The sequence below is a fragment of the Apium graveolens genome, chromosome 9 (genome assembly GCF_009905375.1).
Source record: "Apium graveolens cultivar Ventura chromosome 9, ASM990537v1, whole genome shotgun sequence".
NCBI lineage: Eukaryota > Viridiplantae > Streptophyta > Magnoliopsida > Apiales > Apiaceae > Apium > Apium graveolens.
The window spans coordinates 223,457,552-223,479,841 of record NC_133655.1 but is presented as its reverse complement, the minus strand read 5'-3'; the positions used below and the strand labels follow the sequence as shown (position 1 = coordinate 223,479,841).

Below are 22,290 nucleotides of genomic sequence, written 5' to 3'. Positions count from 1 at the left end.
ATCTCACCGACATAGTCTTTCATTAACTCTAACCATCTCCTCTGTCTCCTGTTGAGTTCTTTCTGAGTAAATATATACTTAAGGCTCTTATGGTCAGTGTAGATCTCACAATTTTCTCTGTATGGATATTGTCTCCAATTTTTCAAAGCAAAACTATTACTGCTAATTCTAATTCATGAGTAGGGTATCTTACTTCATATTCCTTCAGCTGCCGTGAGGCATAAGCAACCATTTTCCCATGCCACATGAGCATGCATCATAATCCTTTATGTGACGCATCACTATAGATCACAAAATCACCCTTTCCATCGGGCAATGCCAGCACGAGGGCTGATACCAAACTTCTTTTCAATTCCTGAAAACTTTCCTCACATTTTTCATTCTACACAACCTTTTCCGTTTTGCAAGTAGGCCTAATCAAAGGTCCTGATATCTTAGCAAAATCCCGTACGAACCTCTCATAAAACTGGTTAATTCCCAAAAAGTTCCTACTTCCGTAGGTGTGGTTATTCTTTCTCATTGGAATACTGCCTCAACATTGGTAGGGTCAACTAACACTCCTTCACTGCTCATCAATTGTCCTAAGATCTGAACTTCATTTTGCCAGAATTTGTACCATGAGAATTTGGCAAACAACTTTTCTCTTCTCAATGCTTCTACCACTATCCTCAGATATTCCGCATGTTCTTCTTCCGTTTTAGAATAGACTAAAATATTATCAATAAAAAAATAATGACGCACACGTCCAAATACTTTTTAAACACTCGATTCACAAAGTCCATGAAAGCTACTGGGGCATTCTTTAGCCCGAACGACGTCACCAAGAACTCATAATGTCCATACCTCGTGCGAAATACGGTATTTGTCCCCTGTTTTAATCTTCAGTTGGTGATATCCCATTCTTAGATCGATTTTCAAAAAGTGTACCACTCCTTCAAGTTGGTCAAACGAATCGTCAATTCTAGAGAGAGGGTATCTGTTCTTAATAGTCAGCTTATTCAGTTCCCTATACTATGTGCACAATCGCATAATACCGTCCTTCTTTTTGACAAACAACATTGGTGTGCCTCATGGTGACACATTAGGTCTCATCATTCCTTTATTCAACAGTTCTTGCAACTGTGAAGTCAATTCTTTCATTTCAACCGGGGCTAGCCTATATGGGGCTTTTTGAAACTGATGCCGTTCCTGATGCTAATTCGATAGCGAACTCTATCTCTCGGTCAGGTGATAATCATGAAAGGTCTTTGGAAAACACATCCTCAAACTCGTGAACAACTGGTATGTCACATACATCGGGGCTTCTCTCTTGGTACCCGCCACGTATGCTAAATACGCTTTGCTATCTTTCCTTAATAATTGCTTTGCTTGAGCAATATTAAAAAATTTCTGGGTCTGACGCTGACCCTTAATCACAATTTTCTTGCCGTTAGGCATTCAGATTTTAACTTTCTTTCCTTTATAATCAATCTGAGCACCATTGCTCGACAACCAATCCATTTTTAAGACCACACCAAATTCTCTCAGCCTGAAAGGAATTAAGTCCAACTTAAAGTCCTTCCCTCCTAGTTCCCACTTGCAGATTAGATGAATCTCATTAATTGGAACAACCTCTCGATTCACTATTTCTATTCGCAATAATTCTCGCGTTGGAATCACATTAAGTTTTAACTTGGCCAAAAATCTCGCAATATAAAATACTTAGTTGCTTCAGAATTAAACAGAATATTTGCAGTAACCAAATTGAGTAAAAGGTTACCTGCTATCACGCCCTAGCTGGGTTGGGGCAGTTGCTAGAATAATGTCCTAGTTGGTTGCAATTAAAGCACCTCAGTAGCTATTTTCCCAATTACATACCCCGGGATGTTTCTCCCCACATGACTTATGATCCGGTAGGGGTGACCGAAACTGGTTATGAAACGTAGTCTTATATTGACCACCTCCCTGGGCGATACTCTTGCTTACCGGTTCGCTAAAGCTATTTCCGCCAGCTACGGTAGTGGCGAACCTGGTACCCACTGCGGGTTGGGACACCACTCCCCTCTCAGTCCTAATCGGAAACTTCTGTTTATCGCTCTGCCGCCTTGGCTTCCGAACTCCTCTTCTTGCTCTCTTCCTCTTTTTGACTTTGCTCACTCTCTGCCTCTACAATCGAGGCCTTTTTGCACATAGTCTGTTATCTCAAGTAATGACACTCGATCCTGAATCCATTGTTTCAGCCCTTGCTGAAATCTCCTCGCCTTTTTCTCTTTCGTGTTCACAAACTCCGGCACGAATCTCGACAGTTCAATAAATTTGGCTTTGTACACAGCCACTGACATCTTATCTTACTTAATCTCTAGAAACTTCAACTCCATCTGAGCCTCCATAAACCTGGGAAATACTTTTCCCCATGTGATAATCACATCAGTCTCCAGGGTTCCTTTAGGTTCCCACTAATAATTTGCTTCTCCTTTTAACATATAACTGGTGAACACAGTCTTTTGCGTCTCTTCTATGGGCACTATCTCAAAGCTCTTTTCCATTTCTTTCAGCCAAGCTCTGGACTTAATAGGTTAGCAGTCCCTTGAAATTTCTGGGGGTTTTAACCACTTAAAGGCCTTAAAGACATTAGTAACTGGAACATGATCCACCTGGGTTGAGGGTGACAATTTAAATTCTCTCGAAGAAGATTCATAATTTGGTCCATGGGGTTTCCTCTCTGGCCTTCCCCCTCGTTAGTATCCATAGTTTCTTCTTCATTGTAATCCTCTAAGCCGAATTCATTATATTCGACTTCCTCGTGTTCTTGGTTATTTTGGTTTACCAATTCAGCAGGGTTTGCTCTAGTTTCCCAATATGTCGGGGTGGCATCGTTATGCTATTATAAAAGATCACCAATATAACATTATTCGCGTCTCTACTCATTATGTTAAAGTCGCTTAATAACTCACTTTGTCACAAATACATTCTTCATTCCTCTTTAGTTGCTCGCAACGTTATGCCCACGCACCTGATTTGATGCGTTAACAAAAGACGACATCCTGCCGAGAATATACACGTAGCTCCTAGTGACATCCCACTCTTGGAATTCTGCGTCAGACTTATTGGTCTTCTCCTCCAGTAGTTCAGAGCTTGCTGCGTTGATTGCAGGAGCATGAAACTTTTCAGAAATTATTCTGTCGATTCTCGCTTTCCGTGTCAAACCATAATGGCTTAACGGACGAAATAATTTCGTATTATCGCATAGCATTCTCATCTTGGGACACGCTAAAATCTTCCTTATAGGACATAGATTCCTCAATGGTATAGCGAATACCCTTCTTGGTAGAATCGCTGTTCGTCATGTATTGAACCCTTATTATCGGAACAATACTTTCAACCAATTCAGGTAACGTAATAACCTTAATAGTAAAAGAATTAAGCATCTTGATTCTTGCCTAATATGTCTCCTCAAGGACACTCTATAAAGAGCTATGAGTGGCAAGACTCGGGTTTTCCAATCAACCTATGGTATTGGGGTATCGTCTTCATCCCGCTTTCTCCGGAGACTTAGCTCCACTTCTATATCAACATTATAAAAATAATCATGTACAATTTTCTCCTTTCCTCATTATGTCGATCTTAAACGATTCCATCAATTTCCGTATAACACTTCACATAAACACTTCAACATAACTCCTGGTAGTCCATCAACAAACTCTATTGGCTCAACCAATGGACTCTCTTTCACATATAACTCTTAGCAATCTTTTCTCTGAGTGCTACAACTCATTCTCTTCCCTTAATGTTGGCTTTTCAATCGACTGTTAATAACTCAACCAATGCCTCAACTCTTAAGGCTAAGGTCCCCTTGGGTACTACCGTCGCGACTACTCCATAGTAATCCGACTACGAACTCGATGAGAGTTCTTGTTAACTTTTAGATCCTCAGTCTACCCATTTTACTCTTACTGCTTCCAAAACTTATAACCTTTGGCTCTGATACCATTCTGTAACACCCCCAAATCCAAGGTCGTGAATTCGGGTCGTTACGATCACTTATTAATTAAATAATTCTCTTTTCACAATATTACTCGACCTTTTATTCAAACTCACATACACACAGGTTATATGCTTGGAAACATTATCAAATAAATCATTTCCACTTATCTACCTGACGGGGCTGGCGCACAAAAAGCCTACGGAACTCAAGAGCGTTCCTTACCCGCCTACGGACAGCAGTCCTGGTCTGATCCATGCTGGTAGTCTGTTGTGATATGATATATAAAAGCAAGGGTGAGCATTAAAGCTCAGCAAGGTATATATCCCCATAATTAAGTATGTAAGAATAAATAAAACCAATAATTATACTTTGTATCTCCAAAGCATTCTGAAAGTTTATATGCTTATCAAATTTATAATATTCTCAAAATCAACTACAATAGTATATCCACTGAATACTTGTATTCATCTCTTTCTCAAAATCATTTTATACTCGTACTCATTTTATTTCAAAATCTCAAGATGTTACTCGAACCAAGACTCTCAAATGGGTGTGATATATATTCATCAACATCCCAATTTAAAACTCAGCCTTATTGGCAGATTTCTCAAATGGATTTGATATATAATCATCAACATCCTTATTTAAACTCAGCCTTATCGGCAGATTTCTCAAATGGATTTGATATATATTCATCAATATCCTTGTTTAAAACTCAGCCTTATCGGCTATCTGTTGTATATTTCACAACAGTTTTTCCAAAATGGAAGAAAGGGACTATACTGGAATAAACCACGTATCGGTGATCAGCCGAATACGAAATTTTCTCTACTAGTAGAAGGAATACAAACCTAGCCGCCTTTGGGCTCATCAAGACACTACACGGTGGTTGCCCATTGCCGTGCAAGTCCGAAAGTCAATGGTCACATAGACCATATAACCGTACAATACGCCACTCCGCGCTTGCATAATGCGCCACTCCGCGCCTGGTCACTGCCCGATACCACTCTGTGCCGGGCAGGCCACATTCCAGTCCCAAAATAGTTATATCTTTTGCTCAAAATCCTTTTTTGAAGGAATAGGTCGTTAAAAGTTGACCTGTAAATAAGATGTTTTATTCATCACTTTTAACTCAATTGATCTTTGGGAGTTGTCGGATTTTTGAATTTAAAATCATTTTCAAATCCCTATCTGTAGTAGGGTGACACGTATATTACTCACTTGTTCTTTATTGAACGAGGAAGCAAAACTCTTATGCTTCAAGACTAAGTTCCCTAAGGTTTTGATACGTTTCAAATGATTAATCTCTTTCAAGAGTTTTGAATAATTTAGAAAGTACCTTTGGGAATTATGTATATTTTTAAATAAGTTTTTAGAAGTCCGAAGATATTAAAAATCTAAGGTCTCATAATTATATAAGAGGGATTTAATGAATTGATAAAATCTTAAGTACAAAGTATTTCTAATTAAGGTAATTGAATTAATAAAAACCTTAAATACAAAATATTTTGTGAATAAGGTCCAACGAATGGAGACACCTTAATCAAATAATCAAAACATGATTTGGTATCCTATAATTGCTCTTTGAATAGTTAAATCTTTATTAAATAACGTGAAATTATTTATAAACTATTCAGTATATTTTTAAATACTTTCTGGATATTTAATAATCCCTTAAATATCGCTTTATAAAATAATCAATCAAGTAAGGGTGTCCCTTAAATGAATAAACCAATATTTCTCGAAGTTTAAGTCAAAATCTCAATCGTTCGCTTGATATATATATTACCCGAACGTACTTTATTTATCGAAATAGAAATCTTTCGCGTCCGGCTCTCTCCGGAATTAAATCGTTATTAAAATATCTTCAACTCCCATTATCATATATTATATTTGAAATACGTTTCAACTTCTCATACTCGTGTAAAACGAAATTTATTTTCGTAAACAATCGCATAATTCGTATGCATTGATATCATAGACAAGCATATATATATTTGAACTGTAAATCATGGCATCAATATCACAACAATATATATATAGCATGGATAGTATGAGATAGGGTTTCGAAAACTTGCCTCGAGTAATCGAAGTGGTATGGTCTCTGGTGTTTGGTTGGCGATCTATAAACAAAAACCAACGGTCTAACTTAGTACGCGATTAACGTCTCGCTTTTATTAAGCAACTTTCGCAACTACTCAAGTATAACGAATCTCCGATCGTCACATTCTCAACACTTATATTCTCACTTTATAACATGGTCGGGTTTTGAAATCGATCGTTCGCTTTAGAAAGTCCATTTCGAGTTTTAAGCTCGAACGTGAGAAAATGTTCGTCAAAACTAGGTTTTTTATGCGTTTCTCGCTTGCGCTCGCTTTACCAAAATATTTTTATAAAATCGAAAAATTAATATTTTCCCAAGATTCTTTTTGGACAGTCTTCTCTACTGTCATATCCATTTTTCATAATTTTTCCAGAATCTCAAAATTATTTTAAGTCCTTCAAAATCACCATGCAAGTGGACTTAAGTGCAGTTGGCTAATCGCAGAAATGTTTTACACTAAAACGACCATAACTCCTAAACCGTAAATCTCCTCATGATGATCTATACATGTATAGAAACTATAAAACAATATATATCTATTCATGGCCAGTGGTTTTCAAATTTTAACCATTTTCATGGCCGAATGTCTTGCAGAAAACAGATCAAGTGCAAGAATGCCCAAACTCAATTTCTACTACTTGATCTTAACACAATCACTACCTATAACCATCATAAACACAAGTACTTCTCAAGATCCACCCACATGAACCTTATATGCTCTATCTAGTACCACATACATGGATTACAACTCAACATCTCAAGTCTTTAGCAAGAACATAATCAATACAAACTCAAACAAACACAATCCTTTGGATCTTAACACTACAACAAACATAACTCTTAAATCCAACCATAAAACCTTAAAGGGTTGAAAGTTATACCTTCTTGGATACTAGGAAGGTTAGTGCTAGGATTATTGAGGCTTGGTTTTCTTAGAAAACACTTAGAAGGGCTAGATCCTTAAGAAACAAAACCAAGAAACAAGTTAAAATTTCGGAGTTACCTTTCAGCACCTCATTCAAACATTTTTATAAAATTGAAAAATATTAATTTGAGGCTGAAATTTGGTACTAAGCTTACCCATGATATAGAGAAGCTATGGTAAAAATTTCATGATATTTGAATGAGTATATTTTGAGTTATGAATTTTTCTTTCTCCCTTGCTCAGAAAATCCGAACTGCTGGAATGAAAAATGGGAGAGCTTTAAGTGAGGGAAAAGTGGTTGTTTTCTTTTGTGGCTAAAGTGTGGGAGTGTATAATGAATATATGGGATGTATGCAGCAGATTTGACAATAATTTGGCAAAGGTATGGGTTGGTTTGATTGCGTGGTGAAGTGAGAAAAGGGAGAAGTATGGCTTGTGTACTTGTTTGTCTCCCATCACTATTCAACACTATTCCACTAACTATTCTAGTTAGCTTCTAATCATCTAGTTACACTCCTAACTACTAGTTAGGACTTGGTTATGCATGGCCAACTTGCATGGGATTTAATTTCTCATTCGTTTATTTATCGTAAATGCAATCGTCGTTCCATTCTGATAGTTTCCACGTATAACGACTTGTTTCGTAGCGATTTCTTTTATCGCTTATAATCCTATAACCAATTCCATTCCTTCTCTTGATCATATAAATACCTTGATATATTATTTATTTCACGTAGTATTCCCGGTTCTACGCCATTCTTTATGGATACAAAAACACGTAGTATAATTGTGAATCTTCGAATTCCGTCGGCTTTTACATTCACTTATTTTCCTCGATAAACAAGAATATGATCTCGGATTCTCAAAATTCCACTATTCATTTAATGATGATCCCCATACGTATTACTTAATTAGATCAAGTTACTATTCACAGAAGTTTTAAAATATTACAAAAATCAGGGTTCTTACACCGATGTTATCGTACACGTGTGGCTTCTTGAGTGGTCCCCCTTGAAAAGATTGCCCACTAGTTTGAGTGAACCGCCTCTTATTCCAACTGCCAGACGCCTTTTCAGATTCTGCCAAGCCCCTTTCGATCACTAACGCCTTGTTGAGGACAGCCTCGTACGTCTGAAGTTCAAACGACGCCACTGAATTCCTGATGTCACTTCGAAGTCCCTCCTCTAATCTTCGTGCTCGACTGCTCTCATCTGCTACTAGGGTCGACGCGTACTTCGCAAGCTTTGCAAATTCTGCTTCGTATTCAATGACGGTTCTTCCACCTTGTTGAAGTCGAATGAAGTCCCTCTCTTTCTGCAGACGAACTGTTCTCGGAAAGTACTTGTCCTCTAAAGCCTTCTTGAACTTTGCCCAAGTGTACGGTTCATGATTTTCTTCAAGATTTGTCGTCTCATTCTTCCTCTTTTCCATAAGCCACCAGTCGTAAGCGCTTCCTTGCAATTGGTACACAGCTAAGGTCACCTTCTGTTCCTCATTGCTCCCCAGAAGTCCGAAAGCTTTTTCCATCTCTTGGATCCACATCTCAACGATAGCCGGGTCTGTAGCTCCATCAAAAGTTGGCGGGTTCAAACGCTTGAATTGAGAGACGATGTTGGGCTTCGGTTGCTGATTCACAAGTACAGCTAGAGTTTCAGCCAGCTGGTCAAAGACGTTTCCTCCTTCATCATTATTGCCCTGATTTTCATTGTTGTTCTGATTTTCTCCATCCATCTTTACTAGAACACACAAAACAAATTCTAAACTTATAGTCAATAATCAAAAAAAAACACAAAAGTCAAACATATCAAATAATCACACAAATAAATGCCCTAAATCCAAAATAATTTTCTAAGACCTATACGATAGTCTAAAGGATCGCATCCTAGGGAATGTACTAGTCCCATACCTAATACACTCCGAAGGACAGCCTGCTCTTGATACCAACTGTAACAACCCACACTTCCGGACTATTAAATTCTAAATCGAAAACTAAAAATAAAATATATTATTACTCGATAATTCTAATAGATCACGAAATTCAAAGCAGCGGTCAAACTCAATAATCAAAATCATAAAAATAGAGACGCAGCTCCACAAATCCGATAATAATTGTCTAACAGATAATTAAATTTATTCTCTAAAAACAAAATCTTTATTCTAATTCAAATAGCACAAAACGAAGCAGCACAGATCTCCACATAGTTCTCATTCCTTAATCTTAATATGCTCCAAATTCCGAACCTGAAATGTTAAAAGGGGTGAGCTACACAGCTCAGCAAGTACAAATTGACTAACTTTTAAACAGAAAAACAATGGGTGTTTTGATAAAACGATTTTTCTTAAAACAATAATAATTTTGTAAAACATTTTCTAAAATAAATCCAACCCAAAGTTTTATATTTTAAAATTCAGAATTTAAAACAGAACAGAGCAGAATTTATAACAGTACAGATTTTATAACAGATCTGAGCAGAATAAAACAGAACGAAACGATAATTCTTATAAATACCACAGTCTTGATCTACGGCCACACTTTGCCAGTAGCCGGCATCTAATTCTTATTCTTATTCTTTATACCACACTTTGCCAGTGGTCGGCATCTAAAGTTCAATAATTACGCGCCCTTAATAGATATCTAAAGTTGCACACTTGTGCGCCTACTAAGGGTATCTAAGGCTAGTTCCGGAACTATAGCGTAAATTACGAACGGTTCGAAAACGTAGAGACTGGGTTCTAAAATTCACAAATACTTATATCTTATAATTTCGAAATCAAAGTTTTTATATCTTATATGAAATTAAAAACAGAACTGAAATATCTTTTCGGAAATTTAAAAGTAAGTCAAAAGGTACTTACCTCAAAGCCTGACCAGATCTGAATTTACTCTTTTTGACCCTCTAAACGATATTTTCTTGAAAAACACGAAACACGAAAGCTGAAGATAACGAAAAGACCTTTCTGAAAAGTCCAGAATCACTGAATTCTGACTTACGATGAATTTTCTACGAATTTTACAAGACAGCTGATTTTTGCTGAGAAAGTCCTACGAATTTTAATGATAAAAACAAGGAATACGAATATGGTGTATTTATAACGATACAAAACCCTATATCTCAACTAGGAAATAATAATATTTCCTCCTAAAGATTTACAACCTCTCCAAGTAAATTCCATAAATAAAATATTTGATACACACAATTACCTAAACTAAAAAAATTTCGATTTTCTAAATTATTCTTACACTTATTTCCACAAATAACAAATCTTTTCACAAATCAACTACCTTGCACAAAATGTTTTCAGAATATTCTAATTTTAAAATATTTATCTAGACAAATTAATATCTAATTTCTAATAAATAAATTAAAAATAAAATTACGAATTTTACAAATGGCGAGTTCATCAGCCGTTGTGTGTATATCTCTGAGATGGGACTGGAGCCGCATGGATTGGAAATGAGATGACTTTTGAGAGACATTACTCGTGACCTCGATTTGTTGGAAAACATGATGACAATTAGTTCCCACATTTCTTTGGCAGAAGCAGTAGTTGAAATAGGTGGTTGTATGGTCTCATGACAACCTCCTGAGGAGTGCACTCAAAATGATTTTATCTTGTCTATTCCATATCGCAAAATCAGGATTGGGCACATCATCTTTTAAAATTTGTGCCGGAACTTTGATTGTCCCATCAATGTAGCTTATTACACCAAGACCAATAAGAGTTGATTTCACCTGAGTACTCCATACAGAGAAATTATTTTGAGTTAGTTTGGTTGGTAAATGGGCAGGGGCATTGAGGTGAACAATTTCTGTTTCTGGGTTAGCAGCTTGAGTTGAGGGTGCCATCGAAATACTATTTGAGATTAAGGTGGTTTAAAATGTAAAGATAGTTTATAAGATCTAATGGTTGTTAAACCGATAAGTGCTCTGATACCATAACAGGTTTTATCAGTAAAGAATTCAGTTTGCAAAAGGCCTTGGCTTTTATTGATAACACAGGATGGTATATATAGGTACATATCCTAATCGAGGATAAATTACATTGAAGTCTATCTATTTATCTATTTGTTTTATTGTTACAACAATTTAAGAGATGAGCTTTGACTTGATCATGCGGGATACACGTTAGTAGTTGTTGGTTTAAGAATTTTTTTTAGTATACTTTCTTGATTCTTCTTCATGTGTTATGTGTAGATGCAAGCTATAAAGTTGAATAGCTAAATAGAAAACTGTTATATATGATAATGCTAAAAATGTAATGAGAGAAAGTGAAGGAGTGTTGGTCATATTTTTTAACTAGTGTTATATCATATTCTTAAGCACAAGTCATTTTTTAGAATTTTTTTATACATCATGCAATTATAATGTTGTTAGTTGTTCTTTTATTTGTAAATGTTGTACAATATCTAACGCATATCTAATTATTTTTTATTGTTTATGAACGTCTATTATTTTCATACAAAACGTTACCAAATTACACAAAATTTTTAATATAACTCATTATGCAAAATATATATATATTCTTATTTGTGCTGTATAATTTGTATAATTTGTATTTTATGAATCAATATAAACAGGGCAGTCAGTGTACGTTTAAAATGAAACGATTAAACTTAATCTGTAGAATGTCGTTAGTATGTTTACAAAGAAAAAGCTAAATATCAAACATATATGTTGAATACAAAGTTGACCAAAAATTTTAAATTTTATTTATATAAACTATATGTACTAGTTTATATTATTACTGAGTTCACAACTAACTTACAATTAACTTACTCAATTTAAAAAGATAAAACATAACTGAAGTGAGAATAACTTGCAACTATAATATATAATTATGTAAAATTTACACTAGTGTAATTATAAAAGTTGATTTTAATAAAAAATGTTAGTTTTTGAAATTTAACGTATGTATGTATGGAAAAATGTTAGTTTCTTATTTACACTACTATTAACAAAGTATGATTAAGTTGTGTGTGTATGTCAGCATGTAAATTATCGTATATTACATTTTTTAGTAAATTATGATGGTTTCAACTATTTATAGGATAAATATCTGATTTATGTAAATGTATAATCATTATTAACATTTAGTGAGGCAGTTGATTACTTAAATAACATGCATCTATAATTATTCAAAAATTAAAATTGTGTAATAAATAAATTGCGATAATTTATATATGGTATTTAAATTATCACTAATAAACAATCCATATCTATTTTTTACGCAACCGAGTATCAATCATTGTTGTAACATAAATATAAATTATATATTGTAAAGACTTATTATTGATATTCATGATTTTTTTCAAGACTTCGAAGGAAAACTTGTAAAATATCGTTATTTAAATCGCTTTTAAATTTCTTTCATTACGACTCTAATATTTCTTCCGATAATAATTCGATAACATTGTATACTATTCTCCTAAAAGTAAATATTTTTCAATTCGATAAAGTTTTATAAATATCAATTGAACTGGATAATTCCTTCAAATTATTAAACAATATATATTTTCTTTAAATAGTATAAAAGGCATTGAATCAAATGCTATAATATAGTATAGATATAACTTTTATTTGAATAATTAAAAATATTAAAAATAATTCAAAATAATTGTACAATATTATCTTGAACAATGAATATATTTTATCTAAAAGAATTCTTTTTAAAAAGCTAGCTTTTAAAAAATGAAAAATGAAAATTAAACCGATTTAAAATATCATCGTACTTTTAACAAATCTCGTGAGATCTCATATCAAATTTCCAATATTTTTAAAATCTGGACAAGTCCCAAAAAAAACAATAATGCGCTAGAAGTGAAGTTAGTAATTTTAATACAAATAATCAATTGACTTGATCATATGAAGACCTCAAACTAGGGGTGTACGCGGTTCGGATCAGATCGATTTTGGGGTAAAAGTCGAACCAAACCGCAAAGAGCGGTTTTAGAAAATTATCACCTGCAACCGCATTTGCGGTTGCGGTTAACCGCGTCAATTGCGGTTGCGAATTTGCGGTTATTGAGGATCGGTTTGCGGTTCAACCACTTATGTTAAAATAATTAATAATTTGCAAAAAAATAAATTCGGAATATTAATAAATTCAAATTTAAGTTACGTGATAAATTTACATTCAAAAATAAAATACAAACTAATGCTCCGTGTGGAGTAAGGATATTAAAAACATACAAAAATATGGAGGCGGGGGAAAAGAAAAAAGAAAAGGATAAAAAAATATTACACGTTGATTATATTTTCCATTTGTTTGGTTATATATCTTATAATGATTGTGAATTTTATGAACGAAGTTTTAACATTAACCTAAGATTAGCTAATAAATGTGTATACTTATAAATTTATATGATATTAACTACATTTTTGAAAATATATTTTATTATAAATATATGTTGCGAGTTGCGGTTGCGATTTTGCGATTTTCAAGAATTTAAAACCGCATCCAAACCGCGAATGAGCGGTTTTTAAAATTTAAATCCACAACCAACCCGCGTTTCGCGATTATCCGCAAATGCGGTTCGGTTGCGAGCGGTTGAGCGGTTGGATGCGGTTGAGCGATTTGTCTGTACACCCCTACCCCAAACACATTAATTTATATTAACATAAGATATTAAAAAAATTCACATTATTGGTAAGATATTCTCGCCGAGTTTTTAATTTAAATCTATTAAACGTAGAATATAACGATATTTTTCAAGTATTTTTAGAATAATGGGCCAAGTTCTGATTTCAAATTCGAAATAAACTAAAATAAATTGACTCATTATATTTCGAACTTATCTAAATATGTAATACCAATATAGATTATTTATATATAAGAGATTCTATATTTAATATTTTCTTTAAAAATTATATATACATTTAATTATTTTTATAATAAAAAATATGTTAAAAATATATGAGATATATCTTTAAACTAAAAAATGATTAATAAATAAAATAATAATCCATTTATGTACTATGCCTAACTTTATATCTAGAATTTAATTCTTTAAAATTTACTGTACAAATATTCAAGTAACTATCTATTTTTTGGCGGAATTCAAGTAACTATCTTTAAAGTTAAATAAAATATTCATTTGGCACACTTACATATTATGGGTATGATAAAAAGCATATGTGATAATATAATGTAGTCGTATGAGCTTGTAGAGCTGAATAAAATATCTCAAGTTCGATTCCCATATAGAAGAGATGATACGGTTGTTACTAACGATGATAATTGCGATGTTAAGGAGTCATAGTATTGATGATTATTATTTATGAGATTGTTTGGTTGTGTTGCCTTTCTAATTCTGTTATATTATATTATGATCATACAAGTGTAGTATATATCGCACGTAATCCATTTTTTATAAGCACAGTAAATATATTCGGTAAACTATTTAGTTTAATGTAGGGTCATGTTATTAGCCATTTGTTAGATCATAAAATATCGTAAAAAGGGTTGAATACGATATTCAAAAATAATTTGATTTTTTAAACAAGTTCTTAGTTTAAGTGCAAAATCGAAACTACCATGAATAACAAGTTCGAGGAATATAATATTATAATAATATAAAACTTGAGTCTATTACACTTTAATTGTTAGAATATTACTAATGTTTTCGATACCATAATGATACAAAAGTTAGAACTAATGTTAAGGAGACGACATCTCCTTAACTCAACTAATTTTTTTAGGTGAAACTATTTTAAGAAAACAAGTTGTAATCTGTTGAAGGCGACAATGACTTGCATTATAAATTATATAAGTCTACCGTATTGGGAGGCAACAACATTGTATTACAACACTTTGCCACTTAGAAAAATTATTGTTCTTCGACCTAAGAAGGCGACATGACTATAGTGAGTCAAAAGTAGTTCTTTTGAGGATCTTTAACTTAGAAACTTTTCTAGACATCTTCAACTTGCTTTTGTTTTCGATTGCCATCAACTAGTTTCTTCTACATGAAAAATTAGCCTTTTCTTGATGTACTAAATTAAACCTAGTGCATTAGTCTGGTTAACAGATGACTAACACAAAATTGAATGCTTTGCTCCCCTTTCAGCTCTTTTGTTGACATTGCCTTCATTGCTTCATCCACTAGAATCATGTTATTTTTCATACTCAAATCAATACACTTATTTGTCATTGACAGTCCTTTGATTTTAATTCTTCACGGAGGCTTGAACATGTTAATGAACTTTTTTCCGTGACTCTTTTGCAGACTTCAAGCTATAATTCTATATTTAGAGTCTTTGTATTTATCCAATCTTCTAATTTCGCGATTCTTATGCTTTATATTTAGTATTATTGTCATATATTGAGTTATTTTACATTTGTTGCATATTAAGTTACCTATTACGTTTTACACCATTATAATAACAACTAATAATTCGTTATTATGTTACCTCGTATTCTTTCTTTTTATATTGACGATATTTTCTCAAAAACTCGCTCAATTTTAAGATTTCGCTTTCTATAAATGAACTCTTATTAATTATTTATATAATAAAAAAATTAAGTTACCGATAATTTTGTATATTGATTAGTTATATTATATTATACAAACTATGAGATATATGTGTTATTTGGATTTGATTAATAATAGTATTCATGTTTTAAAATTATTTTTAAAGCTATCAATGTCATTGTAAAATATTTAATTTTAATAAAATGAAATATTACACAATTATAAGGAATATTACATTAAATTTGATCATCTTTTGCATATTACACTCTAAATATCCTTCTTCATCTTTATTATCAAAAATTTTCGTAAAGATTATTTATCCACTAAAAGATATGTTCGTCATTTACAAGTTTCGTGTTTGTCACTTTTCCAATTTAAAGTCTAATTAAGTGTAGAATTATGATTTGTTTATGCTCTTCCTCTTGTAATGAATTTGACAAAGGCCACTTTGAATTTTGTTTTGAAAATATAATTCAAGTTTAATTTTGATGATTATGTGTGACTTGAAAGTCTCTTTAATTTTCCATAATTTTTGTTCAAAGTGTTTTCTCATATTATGTTTTGAACTATTCATGTAAATATAAATCACATACGGATCTCGTATTCTAGGGTTGAAAGTCATTCAACTTATGTTTTATTTGATTTTTAATTTGTTATAAGTCTGTTTATGACGAGCCATACCTTTTTAGAAAGATTGTTTCGTTGTATACATTTTTCGTATTTTAAGTTTTTCTAAATAAATTATTTAAACGAACAAAATTGTTAATTTTAGATCTGGTCAGAATCGATACTTAAGTTTTATATCGTATAGTAGTGAGTGCATCGTAAAACGTCCAAGATTTGATACACAATATTTTTATTTGCTTGTTGATATGACTAAATATGTCATGTGACTATTTTTTTCGTTTATCTGCATAATTGAGGTAAATAACATTCTGCTACTTTTTTACGTACTTAAATTTATTTTATTTATCATAAATACGATACTGATTTGTGATAAATAAAATAAGAGATTTTAAAAAATTCTAATCTTAATTTACGTATTAATGGAGAAGATCGCATATACATAAAACGTGTGATATTATTTAGAAATAGTTTGCACCCATTTCGGAACTCATCAATACATGGTCAAATAACGTGTGATATTATTTTACATAATCATATTTTGAATTCATTCATGTTCCATCCGTTACAAATATCTCCATCATTATTTCTTAATAGGACACTACTTCTCTAAATTTCAATTTAGGCAACATAGTAACCCCATTTTTTTTATTTCTTGAGACATGATAATATATATATATATATTACATGATTTTATTTTCATGTTTACTATATTTTTGCATGGATTTGAATATATATTTAATAGATTTTGATACTTTATTGTAGAATATAAGTACTTTCTAAACTTTGAAGAATTTGAAGAAAAAAGAATATAATTTAGGTGTTAATGGAAATTCTAAATATTGGGTTACACTGGCCACTTGCAGTGTTTAAACTCTATCTTAAATTTCAGAAGTCTGATTTTGATGATCTTATAGCCCGGACAAAACTTGTGGAATTTTATGTAACTTATAGATGGTCACATAAGGTGAATCCAAGTGGATAGTCGAGGAAATGGAGAGAACAAAATTTTAGTAAAGAATCTTATTCGGTTTAGAAGACTTGTATCAAGTTTTAAAAATAAGTGATTATTAAAATAAAAATCAGATCTTTATTATAAGCAAAAAATACCTGTGTGGGAGTTAGGGTTACTTTCTTCCTTTCTTTCACCTGTAATTTGTTTATCATTGTTCTTCATTAATATAAGTTTGAGGTACTCTTTTCTTCTCTTAATTTTTAGTAGCATACATTTTGTATGACTTTCTTGATTATTTTCCTCGCTTTAATTCCTAGCATGAGTGAGTATTCATTTTTAGAGTGCAAGAAAAAACCATGTTTACAACATGATAATTACTTGATTTTCGCAATACTTTGACTAATTTAAATTATTCTAATTGATATGTTTTAATGCTTAATTTGCATAAATGGCTAATATCGTAAATTAATTGTATGCAATAATATTAATAGATCGAGAGATAATGTACTCATTATAAAAGCACAGATATGATTAGACGATTGATTGTGAATAAGAGAACATAATTGAATTTCTGAGAACGTTGATAATCAATAGAGATCAACATATGTTATAATTACTTCCAATTAAATTGCTAAATTTTTTTATTGTGTACGCATTAATACTTCAAAAATTAATATACTCTAGCTACAAGACCACTTTAATTTCTTTGGCATAGGAACCGGTTTTGTGTACACATGGTGAACTCAATAGTCATGGGCTTTTAATTAACTATTTTTTAAACAAATTTATTTGCATTATCTAGTTAGATAAAATTCTCAATAATAGTTGTGACTGTAGAAACAATTTAGAATATTTGGATTATATTTTTTGAAACTTGTCTCTTTCTGGATACGACATGTACTTACTAGTCTCTGCTAATAACATTCGTCGTGCACTTACAATAATACAAAATAAAATATCAAGACCTGCTCAACCTTTACTTCATTGAATAAATCAATAAGCCTTTAAGTACATTTCAGGTATATTTGGATTATGGGTCCTTTGTCTAGAATCTTCCATTCACTTGATTGACCACGAGCATGGATTTACTGGATATGTTCACATTCTTGCTCTATTTTTGGACTAGTATAACTCTAACAATGAATTCAGAAATCTATAAATAAATAATAACGGTCTCCTATCCTTAGGTTTTGAAAAATAGGTGGTATTCCCAAGTGTTCCTTGATTTTCTGAATCACATGTTCACTTTTAAGCATGTATTTGAACTTTTTTCTTGCTTTCTTGATTTAAAGAATTCATGGCATTTGTTAGATGACTTAGACCACGAGACAATTTTTATTTGAGTAAGACTTTGTATCTCTTTTACATTTTACATTTCAAGGAGACTTCATATTAATCAAAACTTATATTTTCGATAAGTTAACTTTAGTGCTTCTATGATTATCAACAAAGCCTAGGAATATATCAGACTCTACCCTAAACACATATTTTGGGGGCTGAGATTCATTCAATACTTTTCTAAGATGTCAAACATTTTAGTTAAATGGCCAATATGATTTCAAGCCTCTTTCGACTTAACCAACATATCATCAACGTAGGCTTTTATTATTCTCTCAGTTTATTTTTTCTCAAACATCATCTAACGATATTCCTTTAATGTGTGACTCAAGCATTAAGTTGGTAAAAAGTCATCCATATATAAAAAAATAGACCTCTATATTAAAGGAATAGATAAGCTTTGGATACAGGCCATGCATGAGGATGTGATTGTACCCCAAATAGGCGTCTATGCATTTGAAAAATGTGTGACATGTGATTGCATCCACAAGTTAATTAGTCTTCGGGAAAAGGAAGCTATCTTTTGGATATGCTTCATTGTAATTGATGATGGTTACACATTTTACATTTTTCATTTAAATTATCCTCTAGTACTAGGATCAGAAGCCATATTTGATATAAGGATTTTTTGACTTATCCTACATTGAGTAGTCTATCTACCTTATTTTTGAAGGTATCAATCATACCCTCTCCAATGAGTTGCCTTTTTTACCTCACTCGCTACTTATTTTGGTTGATATTTTTCTAGTGGCACATCATGGTCAACTCCCACCGTCTACACGATCTGAAGTATACACATCCAAATTTTCTTTAACGGGTGTCATAAGTATATTTTTAAGTTTCGATGTCAGTTTGGATCTAATTATGAGAACCCTGGAGGATCACGTTCTTCAACCAGTGTTTATAAACTTAAGATTAAAATCAAATATAATTGTTACATAACCACAACCGCCATAATATATTTATAACATATGAATAGACCACACTATAGTATTAAGATAGACACATTAAAAACTTGATAATCGATAGTACTTCGTTCTGGTCATTTGGTATTTTTCTCCTAATTAAAAATATTCTACATTAATTTTACAATACAAATATATCTTAAAATGTCAAATATAAACATCCAATTGAGGTTAAATTCACTTAAAAAGGCACTAGGTTTATGAAAAACAAACTTGGTGAAAGAGTTATATATTAAATATAGTATAATTTTAGTTGTGCTGGAACGTAAGTGATTCAAATTTTATAATATTTACATAAATTAAGTTCGCATAAAATATCATCAAACAATTACGATCTTGAAACATAAGTGATTCGAATTTTACAAGGTTTACATAAATTAAGTATGCATAAAATATCATCAAACAGCTATGACCTCGAAACTGAAATGTTTTTTTATTCTTTTAATTGATCTGCTTGATGTTAAAAAAAAATAATTTCTATTTTTGAAGTCTATACACATTCATTTGTATATTTGAAGTTTGTACAAAAAAAATTTATCAATCTATTTTGAAATAAATGTATTAAGTTAAGAACAATGCTACATACCCAACAAAATTTCCAAAAACGTTCCTAAAATGACACGTGCTATCTTTTAATTAGTGGGATTCATACAAATACACGAGGACCCCATTTCATTTATGAATGAACATCCAATAGCATGTTGAGAACTCATCATTCGGGAACGATTTTGGGAACCGCTTTTGGGACTCTACCATTTTTCTTAAGTTAATATGATTCTTCATTTAACCTGTCACATTATATAATTCTTCGTATTTAAAACAAATTACATTCCATTTTTAAAACCCCGTTCATTGAGCGTGATTAAATAGATCATGTTGTGTGAACTTATATACTATCATCCCAAGATCCGTATTTAGTTATTAATTGTCCAAAGATTTATTAGAACATATACTAATTTGTAAGGTATGTATTTTAGCCAAAATTTGACAATGGATCATTTCAGGTAAAATACGGGTCAATTAAGATCAAATTGGGGCAAAAGGATGAAGTATTAGGTTTTAGGCTGCAATGCATGAGAGGAGAATGCGTAATAGGGGTAGGACGCTCCCTCATCTGGTGAAATACATGATATAGTTATTTGAGTGTTGGATTACAATGAAAGGAGAAGTGTATAAATTCCATAAGGCGCATCCTAGCCTAGGGAGATGCATGGTTTTGGATTCATTTAAATATTTGGGCTTGTCCTCACTCAGGACAAGGCAAGCAAGGACAATCTCAGGACAAGACAAACATGGAGAGAGCAATGGAGATTATTTTAACTAACATATTTTTTATATGTACTCTTTGAAGAATTCCCTCTTCGAAGGCCTCCAGGGGTATGCTTGATGATTGAAGGCCTCCTCTTTTATTCAACGAGGGTCCTCGTTAGGGATGCAGGTTTAATATTGATGTTTTCTTTGGGAGCTCTGTTCTTATATTTAACGGGTGTCCTCGTTGGAGAACTTTGGAGTCATCCTGCACATTGCACCCAAAAGTTTGGGATCACATGTCCTTCTATCTGATGGATTATCCTCATCCGGGGGACAGGGACGCGTCCGGAATTTGGTGTGAACCGTGGCTATACTTTTATTCGTAAGTAAAGGGAGATAACTATAGCATTGAGTGTTATCCTTGCGTAGGAAGATGCACTATCCATGAAGTTCTACAAGTGCGAACGAGCCTTGGGCCTTCATGATTGGGCCTCATTGTTGGACATTCCTAAATCTAGCGAAAGACGGATTTTGGAAAAATTCCTACTAGGCCTTGGAATGAGAAGTTTAACCCCATTAGATTTCTTGTTCCCCAAAAACTATGTCAGGCTTGATCCGTATAAAAAGAGTACGTAGGCACATTGAAAGAGGTTAAAAGTTGATAGCTAAAAAGGACCACCAGTAACCCTAATCAATCTCAGCCACCAATTAACACACAAACACCACACGCTGTTTACTTTTCTGGTGAAGAACCACCATTGTAGATCTTGTTTATGGCATGAAACCTCAACTTTGTTGTTATCAGATTACTCCATCAACAAATAAAAGCTAGAAGGAGGGGTGCTGATCAAGATCATAATCTCGGGAGGAAGAGATGATTCACCATGATGAAGGTTCTTAAAAATAAAATATAAAGGATAGCCATGGACAATGTTATAGGCTGCAACTACAAAGTAGATCCACGGATGACACTTTCCAGCTGGGGGGTCGTGTGAGATTTGAAGGAGATTTGGATCTTAAGGGTTGTTTGGAAGATGGGTTTTTAGTTGTTGCTACAGATTTAATGGTCTAGGGTTATTCGAAGGTGATAAACTTTGAACAGCGAGGATGGACATCAATAACAAGGGGGTGGCCTCGTTCAATATCTGGAGGAGAATGCTTCATACTCAAAGAGCTCCCTCAAGGTTAACACCAAACTAGTTGTGCTGTGATTCTGTTATTCATTTCTTCAACTTGTGCAAGAAGAAGATCATATGAAGGACATGTAAACCAAGTTTTGGAGTGGAAATACGGTGAGGTTCCTCTTGCGGAAAGATCCATGAAGATGTGTAATCAAGGTTTTCCGAGACTCTTCCAAAGCAACATCAGAATGAAGATCTCTAAGAAGATGCGTAAATTTTAGGAGCTCGTCTTTAACTCCAAGGAAAGAGGTTTTAGGTGAAGGGAATCTATAAGAACTCAAAGCATACATCTTCCACCTTCCTAAAATAGTGTATTACCTGACAACAATAACCAAGCGCACCCAAATTTCCTAAGGTGCGCATGCTCTTTGGTGGATATCTTGAAAAGTGTTTCCCTCTTAAGGCGCGCCCTCAAAGAAAAAATTAAATTTTAGAAGGCATGAATACAAGGAAATAACAAATGACTCTAATGAGATTCTTAATATTGCAATTTCAGAAGATAAGAAGTAA

The 22,290-nt window shown here is 32.8% G+C and overlaps 1 protein-coding gene and 1 long non-coding RNA gene across 2 annotated transcripts; both read right to left on the bottom strand.

Moving 5' to 3' along the window:
* Window positions 1-4,014: 4,014 nt before the first annotated feature.
* LOC141687462 (uncharacterized) lies at window positions 4,015-7,374 on the bottom strand. Its single transcript, XR_012561028.1, has 4 exons — window positions 7,149-7,374; window positions 6,950-7,027; window positions 6,043-6,087; window positions 4,015-4,228 (listed from the first exon to the last, which is right to left on the bottom strand). It is a non-coding gene; the product is annotated as an uncharacterized LOC141687462 (long non-coding RNA).
* Window positions 7,375-7,969: 595 nt separating this feature from the next.
* On the bottom strand, window positions 7,970-8,724 carry LOC141685987 (uncharacterized). Its single transcript, XM_074491056.1, has 2 exons — window positions 8,099-8,724; window positions 7,970-8,003 (listed from the first exon to the last, which is right to left on the bottom strand). Exons 1-2 carry the CDS (start codon window positions 8,722-8,724, stop codon window positions 7,970-7,972), a joined length of 660 nt encoding a protein of 219 aa, XP_074347157.1.
* Window positions 8,725-22,290: the final 13,566 nt, after the last annotated feature.

What these genes read in the sequence shown, in the direction of transcription:
- LOC141685987 (XM_074491056.1), bottom strand. Translation starts at nt 8,724, where the DNA reads ATGGATGGAGAAAATCAGAACAACAATGAAAATCAGGGCAATAATGAT. An exon ending in GAGGCTGTCCTCAACAAGGC is followed by an intron (nt 8,004 to 8,098) that starts GTTAGTGATCGA and finishes AATCTTTTCAAG; the next exon opens with GGGGACCACTCAAGAAGCCA.